This window comes from Anoplopoma fimbria, chromosome 3 (assembly GCF_027596085.1).
Source record: "Anoplopoma fimbria isolate UVic2021 breed Golden Eagle Sablefish chromosome 3, Afim_UVic_2022, whole genome shotgun sequence".
Lineage (NCBI taxonomy): Eukaryota > Metazoa > Chordata > Actinopteri > Perciformes > Anoplopomatidae > Anoplopoma > Anoplopoma fimbria.
In genome coordinates this window covers 3,079,846-3,101,767 of record NC_072451.1, presented here as the reverse complement: position 1 = coordinate 3,101,767, position 21,922 = coordinate 3,079,846, and the positions used below count along the sequence as shown (strand labels likewise).

The window sequence follows — 21,922 nt, the reverse complement described above, 5'->3', positions numbered from 1 at the left end:
AGCTCCTCATTGTTGTGGTAGGTTGTTAAGAGCGAGGTTCTGCTGTCGCAGGTTGTTGTAGTCGAGGTTATACTGTCGCAGGTTGTGGTAGGTTGAAACCAAAAGACTGAAAACAAAAGAACTGAGAGAACAATTAATGCTCTATGTCTTCATAAAATGTTGTTCAATGCAGCTCCACAGCAGACCTTCCATAAAGAACCCTTCATGACTGTAAAAATAACCCAACGAGTGTGCTTGTCAGATCCTCCAACAGCGTCTGAACCCCCTCCCACCTGCACCTTTACAACTACAGTGTGACATACAACATCAAATTAAACAATACAATCCTGAAATTCAAAATGACATAATCATACATTAAAAAATAATTAGCAATATCAGAACACTAAGCACCATGGCACAATTTGATGGCTGATGTCAATTTTAATTTGATAAGAAATGTCCTGACCTGACTTCTATAAGCTACTCTCATTATTAACAACTCCAATTTAACATTAAATTCAATTTAGGAATTTAGGACCTAAAAGTCTTTGAAAGAAAGAAACTTAACTTAACAAGGTCTGGAAAAAGCTGTAACTGCTCTTTCACCCCATACTGGGGCTGAAAACATGGAGATCCTTCGGATTTTATTAAAATGCATTCTGAAGTCTTTACCAAAGAAAGTGCTAAAAGAAGAGATTATTTAGTTAAATGATATATTGAAGCACAATTAAAGATCAAATGAAACAAACATACTGATAAACTGTTAATAAATGCAGACTAAAAAAGTGAGCACACAAAAAACTACAAAAAGTTACAAAATAGGCTTTGATCATCATATTATAGATGAAAAGTGTTGACTGCAGAAAAACAAACAAACCCCTATGTTACTTGTGTCATCAACAGATACAAAGTATTATAAATACAGGTTGATATTAACTTACTGTATTGGTTGATTATGACTCCCATGTTTGAATTGTGGAGAGCAGATGTGCTGCTTTGTAGTGAGGTAGAGAAATTAAGTTGAGACTATGTCTGCAACGATGCATCTTTATATGAAAACTTCATGCAACAAACCACTCCCATAAAACACAGACACTAGAGGAGTTAACCTGTTTACGTCACAATCTGTTTTATAGATTGAGCCTGAATGGGAAAGTATTGACAGCAAATGAATGTGTTTTAAAGCACTTTCTTATCTTTTGTATTAAGTCAGTCTTGCTTTAATTAATAGAACAAGAACATACCTTTTCTTTAATGTCCACAAAGATAGGGTGACTCTGATTGTTCAGACACCTTAATTTTTCTATTCAAGTACATTTCATTCATGTAGTCCAAAATCATGAATCATAAACTGTACAGCACACAACATCCTCCATCTTTTGAACTTTGATCATGATAAACAAAAACTCCCCCCAAAAACTTCAACGGGAGAAAGAAAACAGAGGAGAAAGAATGTAATGAGTCACGCCCTTTATTGTCCTCATTTATTTTTAGACAGCTTGAATATCCAGTTATCCAGCATTAATGTTTGCCTCTGTTAACTATAAACAGCAAACCATGTTCACCCCTCCCATTAGCATTTACAAGAAATGACAGCAGTTCCTTTAACACTTGTGTAGTCTTGACATTCTGTTACAATGACCCGCCTTCCTTAAACCCCTAAAAATCCATTTTGCATGAAGAAATAACCAGTCAATCATAACAAACTTTGTGAATTAAACTGGGTTTTGACAACATCAGATAAACTTTGTGAATTAAACAACATCTATACATTAGAACAAAGTAAGATAAATGAAACACAACAAAAATAAGCTAATTGGTGGCGCTTTTTATGATGCCCATGTCCTTCATTTATTATCAACAAAAGTTTATCACAATAATCTGATGCATCAAATGTGGAATATTCTCAAACAAAAACTATTTTTTGTTTGTGTTCAGGGATAGATTTCACTCTGATAAAAAGATGACCAAACCTGTTTTAAGTTTCATTTCAAAAACTTAGTGATTTTCAAACCAATATGATGTTTTTTTCCTAAACTCAACATTGTCCTATATAAGGAATTCTATCAAAAGCAAGGTGTTGTTGTTTTGGTCGAGATGCAGAAAAAGGCCTTTGATAGAATGGGGCAAACCTAATTTATTTAGTATCATGGAAAGGTTTAGCCTTGTAGATAGTGGAATTCATTAATTTGGTTAAGTTGGTGCAATGTAATGGTGATATCTAAACAGGCTTCATTCAAAAATCCTGACCCGTCTCAAAGCAATATGAGGAAATTACTCAACATTGTCCTCCTAAGAAACCTATCGGCGCTCCTGCCGACTCCTGAACTCGTCTGTGGCATTTTGTTCGATGCAGAAAAAGGCCTTTGATAGAATGCAGTGGCCTAATTTATTTACCTACCATGGAAAGGTTTGGCGTTGGGGAATCCATTTATTTGGTTAAGTTGATATACCAATCACTGAAGGCTTCTGTGATAGTTAATAGCATGCGATAAACAGAATTCATGTACCCGGTCTACACTTCAAGGGGACCCATGATCCCCGATCCTGGCGCTTTTGAGCAATTAAACCACCTGACCCGGCGCTTGAAACTACTGTACCAGGAATCCAAATATGACCTGTCGGCATTCCGGCTGACTCTCCTGAGACGATGGCTCTCCTTTGTTGCAAACTCCTGAATCCTTCGGCTCTCCTGTCAGTCATCCTGACTTTCGGTGTTCCGGCCGACAAAATCCTGACCCTTCTGTTTATGCCAATAGGCCGTGAGCACTTCCTAACCAAACTTTCCATTTTGTTGTCCTCCAGTTCATGTAATTTGGGATGGAAATAACCCCAGAGTAAAACAGACATTCAGCTTGAACTTTCCAATGTACTTTGGACATCAGGACAAGAAGTGTTAACCTGTTTATTCAACTCTGTTTTTTGATTGCACTGAATGGGGTATTGACACCAAACCCGTGTGACAGAACCATATTTTGTATTAAGTCAGCCTCACAATAAATGGAACAGAATTTTTGCTTAATGTCCCATGTGAAAGTGACAAAGATAGTGGACTCTGATTTTAGAGAATGGTGCCATTTGTCACGGGTGTAGTCATGTATCCTAATATCATGAATCACACACTGGAGACATAGTAACACCCTCCATCCTTAGAACTTTATTCAAAAAGTTAAAACTCAGCAAAAAACCTAAACAGGCAAGAGAAGACTCACGGTGGATATTCCTAAAATTACAGAATGAACAATCAGCAAAACATGGGAAACAGATGAAGAACCCAATGTTTCTACAATTGGACGGAGGCTAAAACTTTATTCAAAATGGTCTAAATGTCAGCTGAGTCAGTTACCGGGGCAAACACAACACAAAGTTATTGTTCAAACAACTTTCAGTCAGGCAATATCAGGAAATCAGTTTAAATAGTTCTGGAAGGTCTGGCATGAATGCACTGTTCACCCTCCCATCAGCATTTACAAGAAATGACAGAGTGTGGCATTTATACTTTAAGACAACAAAAGTGTGAGTGTCACATCAAAGTTAAATTGCAGAGTGCAAGGTAAAACAAGTTGATGTTTGTTTTCACTGATGAGGTGGGTGTGATGGAAACAGGTGCACAGCATTGTACTGATTTCATGTTCAGTTTAGGGAAAGTTGGTGATTTTGATCCTCACCATGATGGGCTGTCAGCTGGAGTTTTTGTTTGAATTCAAATAGACAGAGTTTAGGAAGAGGAACAGGCCTGACTGACACCGTTTCTTAAAAAGGGTAAACTCTCAGATGTCTGCGCTGTCTCAAACCAATATGGAGATATTACTCAACATTGTCCTATATACGGAAACCTATCAAAAGCAAGGTCTTGTTGTTTTGGTCGATGCAGAAAAAGGCCTTTGATAGAATGGGGCGGCCTAATTTATTTAGTACCATGGAAAGGTTTGGCCTTGGCAGGGAATTCATTCATTTGGTTAAGTTGGTGCAATGTAATGGTGCATATCTAAAAGGAAATAAATAATCTTGTTTGATACATCTTGAAAGTTAAAATAATAGGTATTTATTGTACTTTTTACTCCCCTACATCTTAGAGGTACTTATTGTACTTTTACTACATTTGTCTGACAGCTTTAGTTACTTTTCAGATGACAGTTTTTCATCTTCTTCCTGTCCAGGTAAAATCACGTATCTCCAGATGTGTTGATGTTGAATGTTTGTGATAAACTGAAGGATAAAGTGTTTCTTTATGTATTTAGAACCCCCCCTACTTCTTTAGCTAATTAAACTCTTTTAAAAGCCTCTTGGATCAGCTGGGAAATACGTCTTCATAAGGCTGAAAACAGGTTCTGTCTTTAGAATATGATGCATTGCAGTAGATTAAAATAGCCAACAGGAAATAAAGGAGTTAAAAATCCTGCTGTTTCATTCACATTTTAAAGTTATCAAATGGCCAGTGGAGGGGGCAGTTGTACAATGGGAACATGTCTCAGTTAAATGCAAATGAAATGAAGTAAATGGAACAAGCTTGTTTGGACTGTTTATTTTCAAGGCTTCCACCTGATTTGGTTCAACACTCCAGTCACATTAAACTGAAGGGAAAAGTCCTTTATTGAACAAAAATAAGTTGTCTTTACAGTCTCATAACTCATCTATTCAGCTTGATTTCTTATCACCTGAGCAACATACTTTTTTACAAGATTGACAGGCAAATTACCTATAAACCATATTATGACCTGTATCAAATTGTGGCAGTCAGCTGTTTATGTATGTACAAAGGTAACTCATGTGAATTCCTGGTACCAAAGAATGTTAAGGATCGGGCACTTGTGTTGGCGGTAAGTTGTACAAATTAAATAAGTTTTCTGTTTTGATTTTGACTATAAAATCCTATTTTACTGAGTTACTCACTTTAGATTTATAAGTTATATATACTTAAGCTTTTAACTAAATCAAACCCTGTTTTTGATTACATGTCAGCATATTTTCACCATTCAATGTATTTACACACTGATTGCTCATTAAAGATGTGTGTACAAAATAAGAAAATGGTCATTTAGAGCATATTTTCTGAAAATCATGAGTTTGAATCATTGCAGAATATAATGGAGCATGAAAGATCAGCCTAAATCATATCTGTATGAAAATATAATTAAAGCACAAGCAAATCCAAGTCACTGTCACATAAAAAAAAGTGATGAAAGGGACCCAAGACGCTTCCCTGTGGCACTCCCCATGTATCTTACAGTAGATACGTAAATACCTCAAACCTCTACTCCCAGATTCCTCAATGATGCCATATATGGAGTCAAATCTCTTAATTAGTACATTAATCTCCATTAAAGGTCCAGTGTGTAGCATTTAGAGGTATCAATTGGAAGAAATGGAATATCATATCAATAAGTATTTTTTCTTTAGTGTGTAGTCACCAGAAAATAAGAATATTTGGGTTTTCGTCACTTTAGAATGACTTGTTTATATCTAAATATGGAGCAGGCGGCCATGTTTCTACTGTAGCCCGGAAAGGACAAACTAAACACTGGCTCTAGATAGAGTCATTCTTTTACCTGCTCAGTTGGTTGACATCTGTAACGTCACCCCTAGATGTTGCCAAATTGCACACTAGACCTTTAAAATACTTTTCATGTCAAATATGGGACATTTCAATGATACATTTTCCAAACTTTCTGTGTGAAACAATGTCGTGGAGCACAACAGCAAGCTCATAAACAATAGGTCTGCATCAAAACAAATATCACGCAAAAAAATCCCAAATATCTGCAATTTCTTGTATATAATGAAACGCTTATTGAGTAAATGTTATTATTACAATTCAGGCCCAATGAAACAGTCCATCCTGACAAAGCCCCAAAAGTTCATTAGGGAATAAACTATGCATATAATTATAAACCTTTTGGAACCATGAAGTGCTATTCTCAGCCTCTCGTCTAGCCATAGTTTCCAACAGCTTCCTCAGTTTGACAAGTTCCCCTTTAGTTTCTCTTTCAAAAGATTGCAATAACTTAATCACCATCTTCTCATTTCATCCTTCACTTCCCTAATTTGTTGCTCAAACTTTTCCTCCAGTTTTTTCCTCAGCTCCTCCTCCTGTTTGCGCATTTGCTCTTCTCTCTCTTTAAGGATTCGTTGTTTTTCCTTTTCAACCGCCTCCTCTGCCTTCTGGAACATTTCAGTGGTGTAATGGCTTCCTCCGTTCTCCGCCAATATGTATCTGATCTTGTAGAGCAGCTCTCTGACCTCCGACTGATCTTTCTCCTTATTATTGAAGACGTGGTAGTGGCCGTAACATTTGGCCACAAGTTCCATCAAGTCTTCGCTTTCATTCAAGAACTCCTCAATAGGTTTCCCTTTGAGCAGATCACCGTGGGTAAAGAGAACCATGCTGTATCTGTCTGCTCCCTCTCCAAACAGTTCCTGAATCTTCAGCACTGTTTTCATTTCTTCCTCTGTGTATCTGCCCAGTGTGATGATGATCAGGAAGACATGTGGTCCAGGAGCAGCATAATACATGCACCGGACTATTTCTTCACAGGTTTTGCTTTCATTAGTCCTGGTGTCAAACAGACCTGGAGAGTCAATAACAGAAACCTTTTGCCCGTCCACTTCACCAAAGGCCTTTTTACAGACTTTAGTCAAAGATGTAGGGGAGAACTTTGTTTCAAAGATCTGTTTTCCCAGAATGCTGTTTCCTGTGGCGCTCTTCCCAACTCCCGTCTTCCCAACCATGAATATCCTGAACTCCTCATTGTTGTGGTAGGTTGTTAAGAGCGAGGTTCTGCTGTCGCAGGTTGTTGTAGTCGAGGTTATACTGTCGCAGGTTGTGGTAGGTTGAAACCAAAAGACTGAAAACAAAAGAACTGAGAGAACAATTAATGCTCTATATCGTCATAAAATGTTGTTCAATGCAGCTCCACAGCAGACCTTCCATAAAGAACCCTTCATGACTGTAAAAATAACCCAACGAGTGTGCTTGTCAGATTCAGCATCTGAACCCCCTCCCACCTGCACCTTCACAACTTCAGTGTGACATACAACATCAAATTAAACAATACAATCCTGAAATTCAAAATGACATAATCATACATTAAAAAATAATTAGCAATATCAGAACAGTTGATGTCAATTTTAATTTGATAAGAAATGTCCTGACCTGACTTCTATAAGCTACTCTCATTATTAACAACTCCAATTTAACATTAAATTCAATTTAGGAATTTAGGACCTAAAAGTCTTTGAAAGAAAGAAACTAAACTTAACATGGTCTGGAAAAAGCTGTAACTGCTCTTTCACCCCATAGTGGGGCTGAAAACATGGAGATCCTCAAAGAAGAGATTATTTAGTTAAATGATATATTGAAGCACAATTAAAGATACAATGAAACAAACATACTGATAAACTGTTGATAAATGCAGACTAAAAATTGAGCACACAAAAGACTACTAAAAGTTACAAATTAAGCTTTGATCGTCATATTATAGACGAAAAAAAACAATGTTACTTATCATCAATAGATAAAAAATATTATAAATACATGTTGATATTGACTTACTGTATTTGTTGATTAGGACTCCCATGTTTGAATTGTTTAGTGCAGATGTACTGCTTTGTAGTGAGGTAGAGAAATTAAGTTGAGACTATGTCTGCAACGATGCATCTTTATATGAAAACGTCATGTAACAAGCCACTCCCATAAAACACAGAAATTAGAGGTGTTAACCTGCTAAGCTCACATTCTGTTTTTTAGATTGAGCCTGAATGGGAAAGTATTAACAGGAAGGTTAATGTCTCTTTGAGAACTTTCCTATATTTTGTATTAAGTCAGTCTTGCTTTCATGAATAGAACAAGAACATGCTTTTTCATGTCCACAAAGATAGGGTGACTCTGATTGTTCAGACACCTTCATTTTTCTATTCAAGTACATTTCATTCATGTAGCCCGAAATCATGAATCATAAACTGTACAGCACACAACATCCTCCATCTTTAGAACTTTGATCATGATAAACAAAAACTCCCCCCAAAAACTTCAATGGGAGAAAGAAAACAGAGGAGAAAGAATGTAATGAGTCACGCCCTTTATTGTCCTCATTTATTTTTAGACAGCTTGAATATCCAGTTATCCAGCATTAATGTTTGCCTCTGTTAACTATAAACAGCAAACCATGTTCACCCCTCCCATTAGCATTTACAAGAAATGACAGCAGTTCCTTTAACACTTGTGTAGTCTTGACATTCTGTTACAATGACCCGCCTTCCTTAAACCCCTAAAAATCCATTTTGCATGAAGAAATAACCAGTCAATCATAACAAACTTTGTGAATTAAGCAACATCTATACATTAGAACAAAGTAAGATAAATGAAACACAACAAAAATAAGCTAATTGGTGGCGCTTTTTATGATGCCCATGTCCTTCATTTATTATCAACCTTTATCACAATAATCTGATGCATCAAATGTGGAATATTCTCCAAACTATTGTCAAGAAGGCTTGAGGGATAGATACCTCTGATAACTAAAGATGACCAAATAGGCTTCATTCAAAAATAGGGTGTCTCAAACCAATATGAGGATATTACTCAACATTGTCCTATATAAGGAAACCTATCAAAAGCAAGGTCTTGTTGTTTTGGTCGATGCAGAAAAAGGCCTTTGATAGAATGGGGCGGCCTAATTTATTTAGTATCATGGAAAGGTTTGGCCTTGGTGGGGAATTCATTCATTTGGTTAAGTTGGTGCAATGTAATGGTGCATATCTAAAAACTCCTGCACCTCCTGACCCGTCGGCGCTCCGGCCGACTCCTGCACCTCCTGACCCTTCGGCGCTCCTGCCGACTCCTGACCTGTCGGCATTCCGGCCGACTCGTGACCCGTCGGCGCTACGGCCGACTCCTGCACCTCCTGACTCGTCTGCGTTCCGGCCGACTCCTGACCCGTCGGCGCTCCGGCCGACTCCTGACCCGTCGGCGCTCCGGCCGACTCCTGACCCGTCGCCGCTCCGGCCGACTCCTGACCCATCGGCGCTACGGCCGACTCCTGCACCTCCTGACCCATCGGCGCTCCTGCCGACTCCTGACCTGTCGGCATTCCGGCTGACTCCTGACCCGTCGGCTCTCCTGCCGACTCCTGACCCGTCGGCTCTCCTGCCGACTCCTGACCCTTCGGTGTTCCGGCCGACTCCTGACCCTTCTGCGTTCCGGCCGTCTGCACTTCCTGACCCGTCTGCTTGGTTGTCCTCCAGTTCGCCCCCCAGAGCGGAAAACAGACATTCAGCTGTTTCCGCTTTCAATAAAGCTGCTGCAAGTGGAGCGTCAGAGATTTTAGAGAATGGTGCCATTTGTCACGGGTGTGGTGTGGACCCAAATGCAGTACGACCGGGAGACAGAGTAAAGTTCAAGGGCTTTATTCAAAGCGGAACAAACAGCAGGCAAACAGGCAAGAGAAGACTCACGGTGGATATTCCTATCGGGAGAGTACCAAGCCGTCAGGGAAACAGGCAGACAGAACCCAGAGGAAGCGGAGGCTAATCTCATGGTCAGGGACGGAAGGCTGAGTCAGTTACCGGGGCAGGGGCAAGGCGGAAAAGTCCAAACAAGCGGGGTCGGCAACAGGAAATCAGTCCGGGGGATAACGCTGGAAGGTCTGGCATGAATGCGGAGAACGATCTGGCAACGGGTGAATGAGTGAGTGTGGCATTTATACTGTGAGTGTGGCAGAGTGCTCAGGTGAGAGTGATTGCACTGATGAGGTGGGTGTGATGGACAGGTGCACAGCATAAGGCTGATTAGGTGAGTGAGGGAAAGTGTGGTGAGAGAGAAAACGAGGCTGGGCTGTGAGCTGGAGTGAACTGAGGGAAATAGACAGAGTGCAGGAAGAGTGAACAGGCCTGACTGACACCGTTTCTTAAAAAGGGTAAACCCTCAGATGTCTGCGCTGTCTCAAACCAATATGAAGATATTACTCAACATTGTCCCACATACGGAAACCTATCAAAAGCAAGGTCTTGTTGTTTTGGACGATGCAGAAAAAGGCCTTTAATAGAATGGGGCGGCCTAATTTATTTAATACCATGGAAAGGTTTGGCCTTGGCGGGAAATTCATTCATTTGGTTAAGTTGGTGCAATGTAGTGGTGCATATCTAAAAATAAATAAATAATCTTGTTTGATATATCTTGAAAGTTAATGTTTATTTATTGTACTTTTAACTCCTCTGCATCTGAGAGGTACTTATTGTACTTTTAACTCCTCTACATCTCAGAGGTACTGATTTTTACTCTTCTACTACATTAGTCTGACAGCTTTAGTTACTTATCAGATGTTTTTTTCATCCCCTTCCTGTCCAGGTAAAATCACATATATCCAGATGTGTTGATGTTGAATGTTTGTGATAAACTGAAGGATAAAGTGTTTCTTTATGTGTTTAGATAATCCCCCTACTTCTTTAGCTAATTAAACTCTTTTAAAAGCCTCTTGGATCAGCTGGGAAATACGTCTTCATAAGGCTGAAAACAGGTTCTGTTTTTAGAATATGATGCATTGCAGTAGATTAAAATAGCCAACAGGAAATAAAGGAGTTAAAAACATCCTGCTGTTTCATTCACATTTTAAAGTTATCAAATGGCCAGTGGAGGGGGCAGTTGTACAATGGGAACATGTCTCAGTTAAATGCAAATGAAATGAAGTAAATGGAACAAGCTTGTTTGGAAAAATCTGTTTATTTTCAAGGCTTCCACCTGGTTTGGTTCAACACTCCAGTCACATTAAACTGAAGGGAAAAGTCCTTTATTGAACAAAAATAAGTTGTCTTTACAGTCTCATAACTCATCTATTCAGCTTGATTTCTTATCACCTGAGCAACATACTCTTTACAAGATTGACAGGCAAATTACCTATAAACCATATTATGACCTGTATCAAATTGTGGCAGTCAGCTGTTTATGTATGTACAAAGGTAACTCATGTGAATTCCTGGTTCCAAAGAATGTTAAGGATCAGGCACTTGTGTTGGCGGTAAGTTGTACAAATTAAATAAGTTTTCTGTTTTGATTTTGACTATAAAATCCTATTTTACTCAGTTACTCACTTTAGATTTATAAGTTATATATACTTAAGCTTTTAACTAAATCAAACCTTGTTTTTGATTACATGTCAGCATATTTTCACCATTCAATGTATTTACACACTGATTGCTCATTAAAGATGTGTGTACAAAATAAGAAAATGGTCATTTAGAGCATATTTTCTGAAAATCATGAGTTTGAATCATTGCAGAAAATAATGGAGCATTAAAGATCAGCCTAAATCATATCTGTATGAAAATATAATTAAAGCACAAGCAAATCCAAGTCACTGTCACATAAAAAAAAGTGATGAAAGGGACCCAAGACGCTTCCCTGTGGCACTCCCCATGTATCTTACAGTAGATACGTAAATACCTCAAACCTCTACTCCCAGATTCTTCAATGATGACATATAAGGAGTCAAATCTCTTAATTAGTACATTAATCTCCATTAAAGGTCCAGTGTGCAGCATTTAGAGGTATCAATTGGAAGAAATGGAATATTATATCAATAAGTATTTTTTCTTTAGTGTGTAGTCACCAGAAAATAAGAATATTTGGGTTTTCGTCACCTTAGAATAACTCATTTAAATCTACAAATGGAGCAGGCGGCCATGTTTCTACTGTAGCCTGGAAAGGACAAACTAAACACTGGCTCTAGATAGAGTCATTCTTTTACCTGCTCAGTTGGTTGACATCTGTAAGATGTTGCCAAATTGCACACTAGACCTTTAAAATACTTTTCATGTCAAATATGGGACATTTCAATGATACATTTTCCAAACTTTCTGTGTGAAACAATGTCGTGGAGCACAACAGCAAGCTCATTAACGATAGGTCTGCATCAAAACAAATATCACGCAAAAAAAATCCCAAATAACTGCAATTTCTCAATAAGAATTTCTCAATGAAATGCTTATTGAGTGGGTCTTTAATTCCCAAATATTTTATATTATAATTGGACCTATCACAGTTAATTTATTCATGGATGGTTCACTGCTATCTGAAGGTAGGACCAGAACCTTTTGAGGCCTGGTGAAGTTTTAGTTGGTTGGCATCTGTAACCTCAAGGCTAGATGCAGCCAAATCACACACTAGACCTTTCAAATACATTTCTTGTCAAATATGGGACATTTCAATTATCAATTTTCCAAACTTTCTTTGAGTAAAATGTCCTGGAGCACAACAGCAAGCTCCTAAACGATAGGTCAGAAGTTTTGAAAAGACATTTGACACAATTGAACCCAAACTAAAAGTTACAAATCAGGCCCAATAAGAACAACCAAAAACTGGAATGTGAATATTAATAAATCACTACAGTAAATTAAGGCTGCTGCAGTCGGGCATCACAAGAGCTAAAACTTCATTTGAAGTACTGTTGGACTACATTTTTAATGATCTCAACTAATATTTCGAGCAATGGACTGCTTTTCTCAGCATCTCGTCTTGCCCGAATTTCCTGCTCCTTCTTCAGTTTTTCAATTTCCTCTTTATATTCTCTTTCACGAGATTCCCTTAACTTATTCTCCTTCTCCATGTTATCCTTCACTTCCCTCATTTGTTGCTCAAACTTTTCCTCTAGTTTTTTCGCCAGCATCTCCACCTGTTTGCGCATTTGCTCTTCTCTCTTTTTAAGGATTCGTTGTTTTTCCTTTTCAACCGCCTCCTCTGCCTTCTGGAACATTTCAGTGGTGTAATGGCTTCCTCCGTTCTCCGCCAATATGTATCTGATCTTGTAGAGCAGCTCTCTGACCTGCGACTGATCCTTCTCCTCATTATTGAAGACGTGGTAGTGGCCGTTACATTTGTCCACAAGTTCCTTCAACTCTTCGCTTTCCTTCAAGAACTCCTCAATAGGTTTCCCTTTGAGCAGATCACCGTGGGTAAAGAGAACCATGCTGTATTTGTCTGCTCCCTCTCCAAACAGTTTCTGAATCTTCAGCACTGTTTTCATTTCTTCCTCTGTGTATCTGCCCAGTTTGATGACGACCAGGAAGACATGTGGTCCAGGAGCAGCATAATACATGCACCGGACTATTTCTTCACAGGTTTTGCTTTCATTAGTGCTGGTGTCAAACAGACCCGGAGTGTCAATAACAGAAACCTTTTGCCCGTCCACTTCACCAAAGGCCTTTTTACAGACTTTAGTCAAAGAATTAGAGGAGAACTCTGATTTAAAGATCTGTTTTCCCAGAATGCTGTTTCCTGTGGCGCTCTTCCCAACTCCCGTCTTCCCCACCATCAGAATCCTGAACTCCTCATTGTTGTGGTAGGGTGTTAAGAGCGAGGTTCTGCTGTCACAGGTTGTTGCAGTCGAGGTTCTGCTGTCGCAGGTTGTTGCACTTCTGCTGTCGCAGGTTGTGGTAGGTTGAAACCAAAAGACTGAAAACAAAAGAACTGAGAGAACAATTAATTAAAAATGACATAACCATACATTAAAAAGAACCGCCAATATCATAACAATAAGCACCATTTGATGGCTGATGTCAATTTCATTTGATAAACAAAGTCCTGACCTGACTTAAGCTACTCAAAAGCTACTCTCATTATTAACAACTCCTAAATGTCATGTGTCCTGCAAAATCTGTCTTTTCTCTAACACACACAGACACACAAAAAGTATTGCAGCTTTATTTAGGAATTTAAGACCTAAAATACTTTGAAAGAAAGAAACTGAACTTAACAAAGTCTGGAAAAAGCTGTCACTGCTCTTTAACACCATAGTGGGGCTGAAAACATGAAGATCCGACTGATTTTATTAAAATGCATTCTGAAGTCTTTACCAAAGAAAGTGCTGAAAGAAGAGATTATTTAGTTAAATGATGTATTGAAACACAATTAACCTCTTACCACTCCTGTAATACTAGCCTAAAACGCCTATCCAAGGCATACCCAAAGTAAATTGAAAGCTGTTCTTGAACCATTTGGAGTACATGCATGGGTTTGGTCTCTTTTGAAAGGTAACACTTTTTTGGAGTTTTTTTCAGAATCACTCTAAGTGCTACTGGCATTGAGTAATAGAAGTTTGAACACACTGAAGTAGAAGGTTTTTATTTTCTGCCTGCAGATGACTGTAGCTGATACTTATGGGCTGGAAAACACAACGGGACCACAGCATGAAGCATTACCTAGTCCCAGTTCAAATTTGATAACAATACCACAGAAAATGAATATTTTACACATGTTTTTCTCAGGGTATGTCTAGGCGTTTTTCCAAAAAAGGCCATTTGGAGACTCCAAAGGACCCTTGGTAACCATGGTCACTTACCTAGGCTAAAAAGGCCACTAGTCTCATAATTTTGGGCTCTAATGGAAGGTGACACTGAGAGGTATCCTTCCCTATCAGATTCATCATTAGTATTGCTGACACAGAGTAACTGAAGCATACACACATTATAGTGCTTTTTCCCTAAACGATTTGAAAACTCCCCCAGAAACTACTAAAAGTTAACTAAACTTTGTGCATATAAAAGATCAAAACAAGTGCTATGGTGGAAAAGCAGTTTATATAAAAATGTTATTATTATTTATTATTAATTATACCGTTCGCCATTATTCACATTCCTAAAGTCTCCAAAACTCTCATAAACCACACTTTACGCCTTTTACGAAATTTCATTGGCTATACGAAGCGTCAGTCATCAGCGCACTCGGTTGCCATTGGCTCACTCATTACACGTATGAAGAGGGGCGGGCCCTTTCCTTCAACGCGCTCTCTCGTTGGCTATTGTCGGCTGTAGACTGGACATGGAAGCTCCTAATGGGTCAAATGAGGTGAAGGCAGAGTGCAGCTGCCAGCTTGATAGCGAGATTTCTGCAATGTTTGCATGCAAACAGCTAAAGATCAAACTTACAAACATACTGATAAGCTGTTGATGAACGCAGACTAAAAAAGCACACAGAAGACTACTAAAAGTTACAAAATAAGCTTTGATCGTCATATTATAGATGAAAGGTATCGACTGCAGGAAAACAAATAAACCCCTATGTTACTTGTGTCATCAACAGATAAAAAATTATGAATACAGGTTGATATTAACTTACTGTATTTGTTGATTGTGACTCCCATGTTTGAATTGTGGAGAGCAGATGTGCTGCTTTGGAGTGAGGTCAAGAAATAAAGTTGAGACTATGTCTGCAACGATGGATCTTTATATGAAAACTTCATGTAACAAACCACTCCCATAAAACACAGACACTAGAGGAGTTAACCTGTTAAGTTCACAGTCTGTTTTATAGATTGAGCCTGAATAGAAAAGTATTGACAGCAAAGTTAATGTGTCTTTGAGAACTTTCCTATATTTTGTATTGAGTCAGTCTTGCTTTAAGAAATAGAACAAGAACATACTTTTTGCTTAATGTCCCACAAAATCCACAAAGATAGGGTGACTGATTGTTCAGACACCTTCATGTTTTAAAATAGTATTTTCTGTCTGTAAATATAATATTTCAGTTATTGTTGTTTTTCTACTGTTTCTTATTGCTTATTTATAATACTTGTTTTTTTATTTTCATTTTTTATTTTTATCTTGTCTTTCTTCTACTATGTCTCTTGTGTGCACTTTACTCTATGCTGCTGTAAGCCTGCAAATTTCCCCGCTTTTCTTTTCAAGTCACTTTTAGTCATGTAGCCCAATATCATGAATCACAAACTGTTCATAATATAACACCCTCCATCTTTAAAACTTTAATCATGATAAGTTAAAACTCCATAAAAGACCTAAACGGGGAAAGAAGACGGAGGAGAGATCCTCCTCCAACATTGCTAAAATTACAGAATCAGCAAAACATGGTTATAGCACAAATGAAGATTTTTTTTTCTACAATTGGACGTGTTGCAAACTTTATTCAAAATGGTGTAAATGTCAGCTACAGTGAGTCTACACGGTCTAAACACAACACACAAGAGAACATATTACGTGTTATCTCATGAGATCCGGGTGTCTTTAATTTTTTATTTACTCAACCTTTAAATGACTGACCGTTATGAGTCACACCCTTTATTGTTCTATTTTACTTTCAGACAGCTTGAATATCAGCTTCACCTGTATTTCATTAATTCCCTGTTAAGTGCAAACAGCAAACCATGTTCACCCCTCCCATTAGCATTTACAAGAAATGACAGCAGTTCCTTTAACACTTATGTAGTCTTGACATTCTGTAACAATGACCCGCCTTCCTTAAACCCCTAAAAATCAGTTTTGCATGAAGAAACAAACCGTCACTCATAACAAACTTTGTGAATATCTGGGTTTTGTCTCCTCACAGTACAGATAAACTGAAGGGAAACAACAGTCTTGAACTTTTTTCTTTGGGGACTTAAGAGATGTATTCCTCACATATGCAGCACACAGTATTTGTTCTACAGTCCTTAGTCGCACATAGTCGCAGGACTTTTTTGACTCTTAAGACAACAAAAGTTTTAAATTGCCAAGAAATAAAGTCCACACATGGGGTGGCACAATGTTGTAGTGGGTATCACTCAAACAAAAACAGGACTTTCATTTAAGGGAGACAGTTGTTCAAGGTAAAACAAGGTGATGTTTGTTTTCACAACGTTACATTTCACTTTCACTTGAGAGACAGCTGACCATTTAACCTGTTTTACATTTCATGTTCACTTTAGAAACTTAGTGATTTTGACCCCAACATGATGTTTTTTTCCTAAACCTCACAAAGAGTTTTTGTTTGAATTCACAACGTTAACCACCATGTGTTTATGTGACCGAAGTGCAGCGTCAGAGATTTTAGAGATGTCTGTGCTTCATATCACCCAATATATTTAGCCAACGTAGATAGTGGAATATTCTCCAAACTATTGTCAAGAAGGCTTGAGGGATAGATACCTCTGATAACTAAAGATGACCAAATAGGCTTCATTCAAAAATAGGGTGTGTCAAACCAATATGAGGAAATTACTCAACATTGTCCTGTATACGGAAACCTATCAAAAAAAAGGTCTTGTTATTTTGTTCGATGCAGAAAAAGGCCTTTGATAGAATGCAGTGGCCTAATTTATTTAGTACCATGGAAAGGTTTGGCCTTGGCAGGGAATTCATTTATTTGGTTAAGTTGATATACCAATCACTGAAGGCTTCTGTGATAGTTAATAGCATGCGATCGAAAGAATTCATGTAAGGGAGGTCTACACTTCAAGGGGACCCATAATCCCCGATTAAATTCTTTTGAGCAATTAAACCACTTGATACGGCTTTTGAAACTACGTGTACCAGGGATCCAAATATGACCTGCCACATACAAGATTACTCTGTATGCAGACGATGTCTCATTATTTGTTGCAAACTCACAGGAATCCTTCCGGCTATAATGTCAGTCATACAGACGCTCAGTTCTCTTTCAGGATACAAAATTTACTTTGACAAATTAGTGTTTATGCCAATAGGGTATGATGAGGACACACTAAACTGTGCGGCCTAATTTATTTAGTACCATGGAAAGGTTTGGCCTTGGCGGGAAATCATTTATTTGGTTAAGTTGGTGCAATGTAATGGTGCATATCTAAAAGGAAATAAATAATCTTGTTTGATATATCTTGAAAGTTAAAATAATAGGTACTTATTGTACTTTTTACTCCTCTACATCTCAGAGGTACTTATTATACTTTTACTACATTTGTCTGACAGCTTTAGTTACTTTTCAGATGACAGTTTTTCATCTTCTTCCTGTCCAGGTAAAATCACATATCTCCAGATGTGTTGATGTTGAATGTTTGTGATAAACTGAAGGATAAAGTGTTTCTTTATGTATTTAGAAACCCCCCCCCCCCCTTCTTTAGCTAATTAAACTCTTTTAAAAGCCTCTTGGATCAGCTGGGAAATACGTCGTCATAAGGCTGAAAACAGGTTCTGTTTTTAGAATATGATGCATTGCAGTAGATTAAAATAGCCAACAGGAAATAAAGGAGTTAAAAACATCCTGCTGTTTCATTCACATTTTAAAGTTATCAAATGGCCAGTGGGGGGAGCAGTTGTACAATGGGAACATGTCTCAGTTAAATGCAAATGAAATGAAGTAAATGGAACAACCTTGTTGGGAAAAATCTGTTTATTTTCAAGGCTTCCACCTGGTTTGGTTCAACACTCCAGTCACATTAAACTGAAGGGAAAAGTCCTTTATTGAACAAAAAGAAGTTGTCTTTACAGTCTCATAACTCATTTATTCAGCTTGATTCTTATCACCTGAGCAACATACTCTTTATAAGCTATGGTACTGCTAAACATTTATCATTTATTGTCAGCTGTTTATGTATGTAGAAAGGGAACTCCTACGAATTCCTGGTACCAAAGAATGTTAAGGATCAGGCACTTGTGTTGGCAGTAAGTTGTACAAATTAAATGTTAAAGGTTTTCTGTTTTAGTTTTTACCATAAAATCCTATTTTACTGAGTTACTGACTTTAGATTTATATGTTATATATACTTCAGATTTTAACAAAATCAAACCCTGTTTTTGATTACATATTTTCACCATTCAATGTATTTACACATCGATTGCTCATCAAAAATGTGTGTACAAAACAAGAAAATGGTCATTTAGAGAATATTTTGTGAACATCATGAGTTAAAATCATTGCAGAAAATAATGGAGCATTACAGATCAGCCTAAATCATATCTGTATGAAAATGTAATTAAAGCACAAGCAACACCAAGTAATTGTCACAATTATGTGAATTGTTACAATTCAGGCTCAATGAGAACAGTCCATCCTCACAAAGCCACAAAAGATCATTACGAGAATAATCGCTTAAATGCAGTTTTTATGAACTGAAATACCTTTTGGAGCAATGGAGTGCTTTTCTCAGCATCTCGTCTTGCCCGAATTTCCTGCTCCTTCTTCAGTTTTTCAATTTCCTCTTTATATTCTCTTTCACGAGATTCCCTTAACTTATTCTCCTTCTCCATGTTATCCTTCACTTCCCTCATTTGTTGCTCAAACTTTTCCTCTAGTTTTTTCGCCAGCTCCTCCTCCTGTTTACGCATTTGCTCTTTTCTCTCTTTAAGGATTCGTTGTTTTTCCTTTTCAACCGCCTCCTCTGCCTTCTGGAACATTTCAGTGGTGTAATGGGTTCCTCCGTTCTCCGCCAATATGTATCTGATCTTGTAGAGCAGCTCTCTGACCTGCGACTGATCCTTCCCCTCATTATTGAAGACGTGGTAGTGGCCGTTACATTTGTCCACAAGTTCCTTCAACTCTTCGCTTTCCTTCAAGAACTCCTCAATAGGTTTCCCTTTGAGCAGATCACCGTGGGTAAAGAGAACCATGCTGTATTTGTCTGCTCCCTCTCCAAACAGTTCCTGAATCTTCAGCACTGTATTCTTTTCTTCCTCTGTGTATCTGCCCAGTCTGATGACGACCAGGAAGACATGTGGTCCAGGAGCAGCATAATACATGCACCGGACTATTTCTTCACAGGTTTTGCTTTCATTAGTCCTGGTGTCAAACAGACCCGGAGTGTCAATAACAGAAACCTTTTGCCCGTCCACTTCACCAAAGGCCTTTTTACAGACTTTTGTCAAAGATTTAGGGGAGAACTCTGATTTAAAGATCTGTTTTCCCAGAATGGTGTTTCCTGTAGCGCTCTTCCCAACTCCCGTCTTCCCCACCATCAGAATCCTGAACTCCTCATTGTTGTGGTAGGGTGTTAAGAGCGAGGTTCTGCTGTCACAGGTTGTTGCAGTCGAGGTTATACTGTCGCAGGTTTTGGTAGGTTGAAACCAAAAGACTGAAAACAAAAGAACTGAGAGAACAATTAATTAAAAATGACATAACCATACATTAAAAAGAACCGCCAATATCATAACAATAAGCACCATTTGATGGCTGATGTCAATTTCATTTGATAAACAAAGTCCTGACCTGACTTAAGCTACTCATAAGCTACTCTCATTATTAACAACTCCTAAATGTCATGTGTCCTGCAAAATCTGTCTTTCTCTCTAACACACACAGACACACAAAAAGGATTGCAGCTTTATTTAGGAATTTAAGACCTAAAATACTTTGAAAGAAAGAAACTGAACTTAACAAAGTCTGGAAAAAGCTGTCACTGCTCTTTAACACCATAGTGGGGCTGAAAACATGAAGATCCGACTGATTTTTATTAAAATGCATTCTGAAGTCTTAACCAAAGAAAGTGCTGAAAGAAGAGATTATTTAGTTAAATGATGTATTGAAACACAATTAGCCTCTTACCACTCCTGTAATACTAGCCTAAAACGCCTATCCAAGGCATACCCAAAGTAAATTGAAAGCTGTTCTTGAACCATTTGGAGTACATGCATGGGTTTGGTCTCTTTTGAAAGGTAACACTCTGGAGTTCTTTCAGAATCACTCTAAGTGCTACTGGCATTGAGTAATAGAAGTTTGAACACACTGAAGTAGAAGGTTTTTATTTTCTGCCTGCAGATGACTGTAGCTGATACTTATGGGCTGGAAAACACAACGGGACCACAGCATACAGCATTACCTAGTCCCAGTTCAGATTTGATAACAATACCACAGAAAATGAATATTTTACACATGTTTTTCTAAGGGTATGTCTAGGCGTTTTCCAAAAAAGGCCATTTGGAGACTCCAAAGGACCCTTGGTAACCATGGTCACTTACCTAGGCTAAAAAGGCCACTAGTCTCATCATTTTGGGCTCTAATGGAAGGTGACACTGAGAGGTATCCTACCCTATCAGATTCACCATCAGTATTGCTGACACAGAGTAACTGAAGCATACACACATTATAGTCTTTAGGCGCAGACTGAAAACTCACCTCTTCAAGAAGCACTACCCTGAGCCTTCCTCGTAGCACTTATTGAATTCGTATTTGTTTACTGCACTTATCCTATTCGTAGTAGTTTGTAGCACTTATTGTATTCGTATTAGTCTGTTGCAATTGTTGTTTTCGTAGTAATTTGCCTCTGCACTATACTTTTGCTCTGGTTTATGCTTTGAGATGCTTGTTTAAGAAAGGAGATGCACTTATGACTTCTGGTGACTAGTAGTTCTCTTGAATACCTATGTTGAATACACTTCCTGTAAGTCGCTTTGGATAAAAGCGTCTGCTAAATGACTGTAATGTAATGTAATGTAATGTAATGTAATGTAATGTAGTGCTTTTTCCCCGAATTGAAACTAAACTTTGTGCATATAAAAGAGTCAAAACAAGTGCTATGGTGGAAAAGCAGTTCATATAAAAATGTTATTATTATTTATTATTAAATATTCGCCATTATTCACGTTCCTAAAGTCTCCAAAACTCTCATAAACCACACTTTACGCCTTTTACGAAATTTCATTGGCTATACGACGCGTCAGTCATCAGAGCACTCGGTTGCCATTGGCTCCCTCATTACACGTATGAAGAGGGGCGGGCCCTTTCCTTCAACGCGCTCTCTCATTGGCTATTGTCGGCTGTAGACAGCACATGGAAGCTCCTAATGGGTCAAATGAGGTGAAGGCAGAGTGCAGCTGCCAGCTTGATAGCGAGATTTCTGCAATGTTTGCATGCAAACAGCTAAAGATCAAATGAAACAAACATACTGATAAGCTGTTGATGAACGCAGACTAAAAAAGTCAGCACACAGAAGACTACTAAAAGTTACAAAATAAGCTTTGATCGTCATATTATAGATGAAAGGTATCGACTGCAGGAAAACAAACAAACCCCTATGTTACTTGTGTCATCAACAGATAAAAAGTATTATGAATACAGGTTGATATTAACTTACTGTATTTGTTGATTGTGCCTCCCATGTTTGAATTGTGGAGAGCAGATGTGCTGCTTTGGAGTGAGGTCAGAGAAATAAAGTTGAGACTATGTCTGCAACGATGGATCTTTATATGAAAACTTCATGTAACAAACCACTCC

At 38.2% G+C, this 21,922-nt stretch overlaps 3 protein-coding genes across 3 annotated transcripts; all 3 read right to left on the bottom strand.

Moving 5' to 3' along the window:
- Positions 1-6: 6 nt before the first annotated feature.
- Positions 7-15,250, bottom strand: LOC129116889 (GTPase IMAP family member 9-like). The gene is given in 4 exon segments (XM_054627556.1): positions 7-106; positions 5,883-5,992; positions 5,995-6,839; positions 15,086-15,250. Coding segments are annotated over 4 exon segments (1,080 nt in total). The 5' UTR covers positions 15,111-15,250.
- LOC129112427 (GTPase IMAP family member 9-like) lies at positions 10,660-21,845 on the bottom strand. Its single transcript, XM_054624525.1, has 3 exons — positions 21,783-21,845; positions 18,241-19,799; positions 10,660-10,830 (listed from the first exon to the last, which is right to left on the bottom strand). Exons 1-2 carry the CDS (start codon positions 21,805-21,807, stop codon positions 18,790-18,792), a joined length of 1,035 nt encoding a protein of 344 aa, XP_054480500.1. The 5' UTR covers positions 21,808-21,845; the 3' UTR covers positions 10,660-10,830; positions 18,241-18,789.
- On the bottom strand, positions 10,824-14,594 carry LOC129110956 (GTPase IMAP family member 9-like). Its single transcript, XM_054623236.1, has 2 exons — positions 14,585-14,594; positions 10,824-13,423 (listed from the first exon to the last, which is right to left on the bottom strand). Exons 1-2 carry the CDS (start codon positions 14,592-14,594, stop codon positions 12,405-12,407), a joined length of 1,029 nt encoding a protein of 342 aa, XP_054479211.1. The 3' UTR covers positions 10,824-12,404.
- Positions 21,846-21,922: the final 77 nt, after the last annotated feature.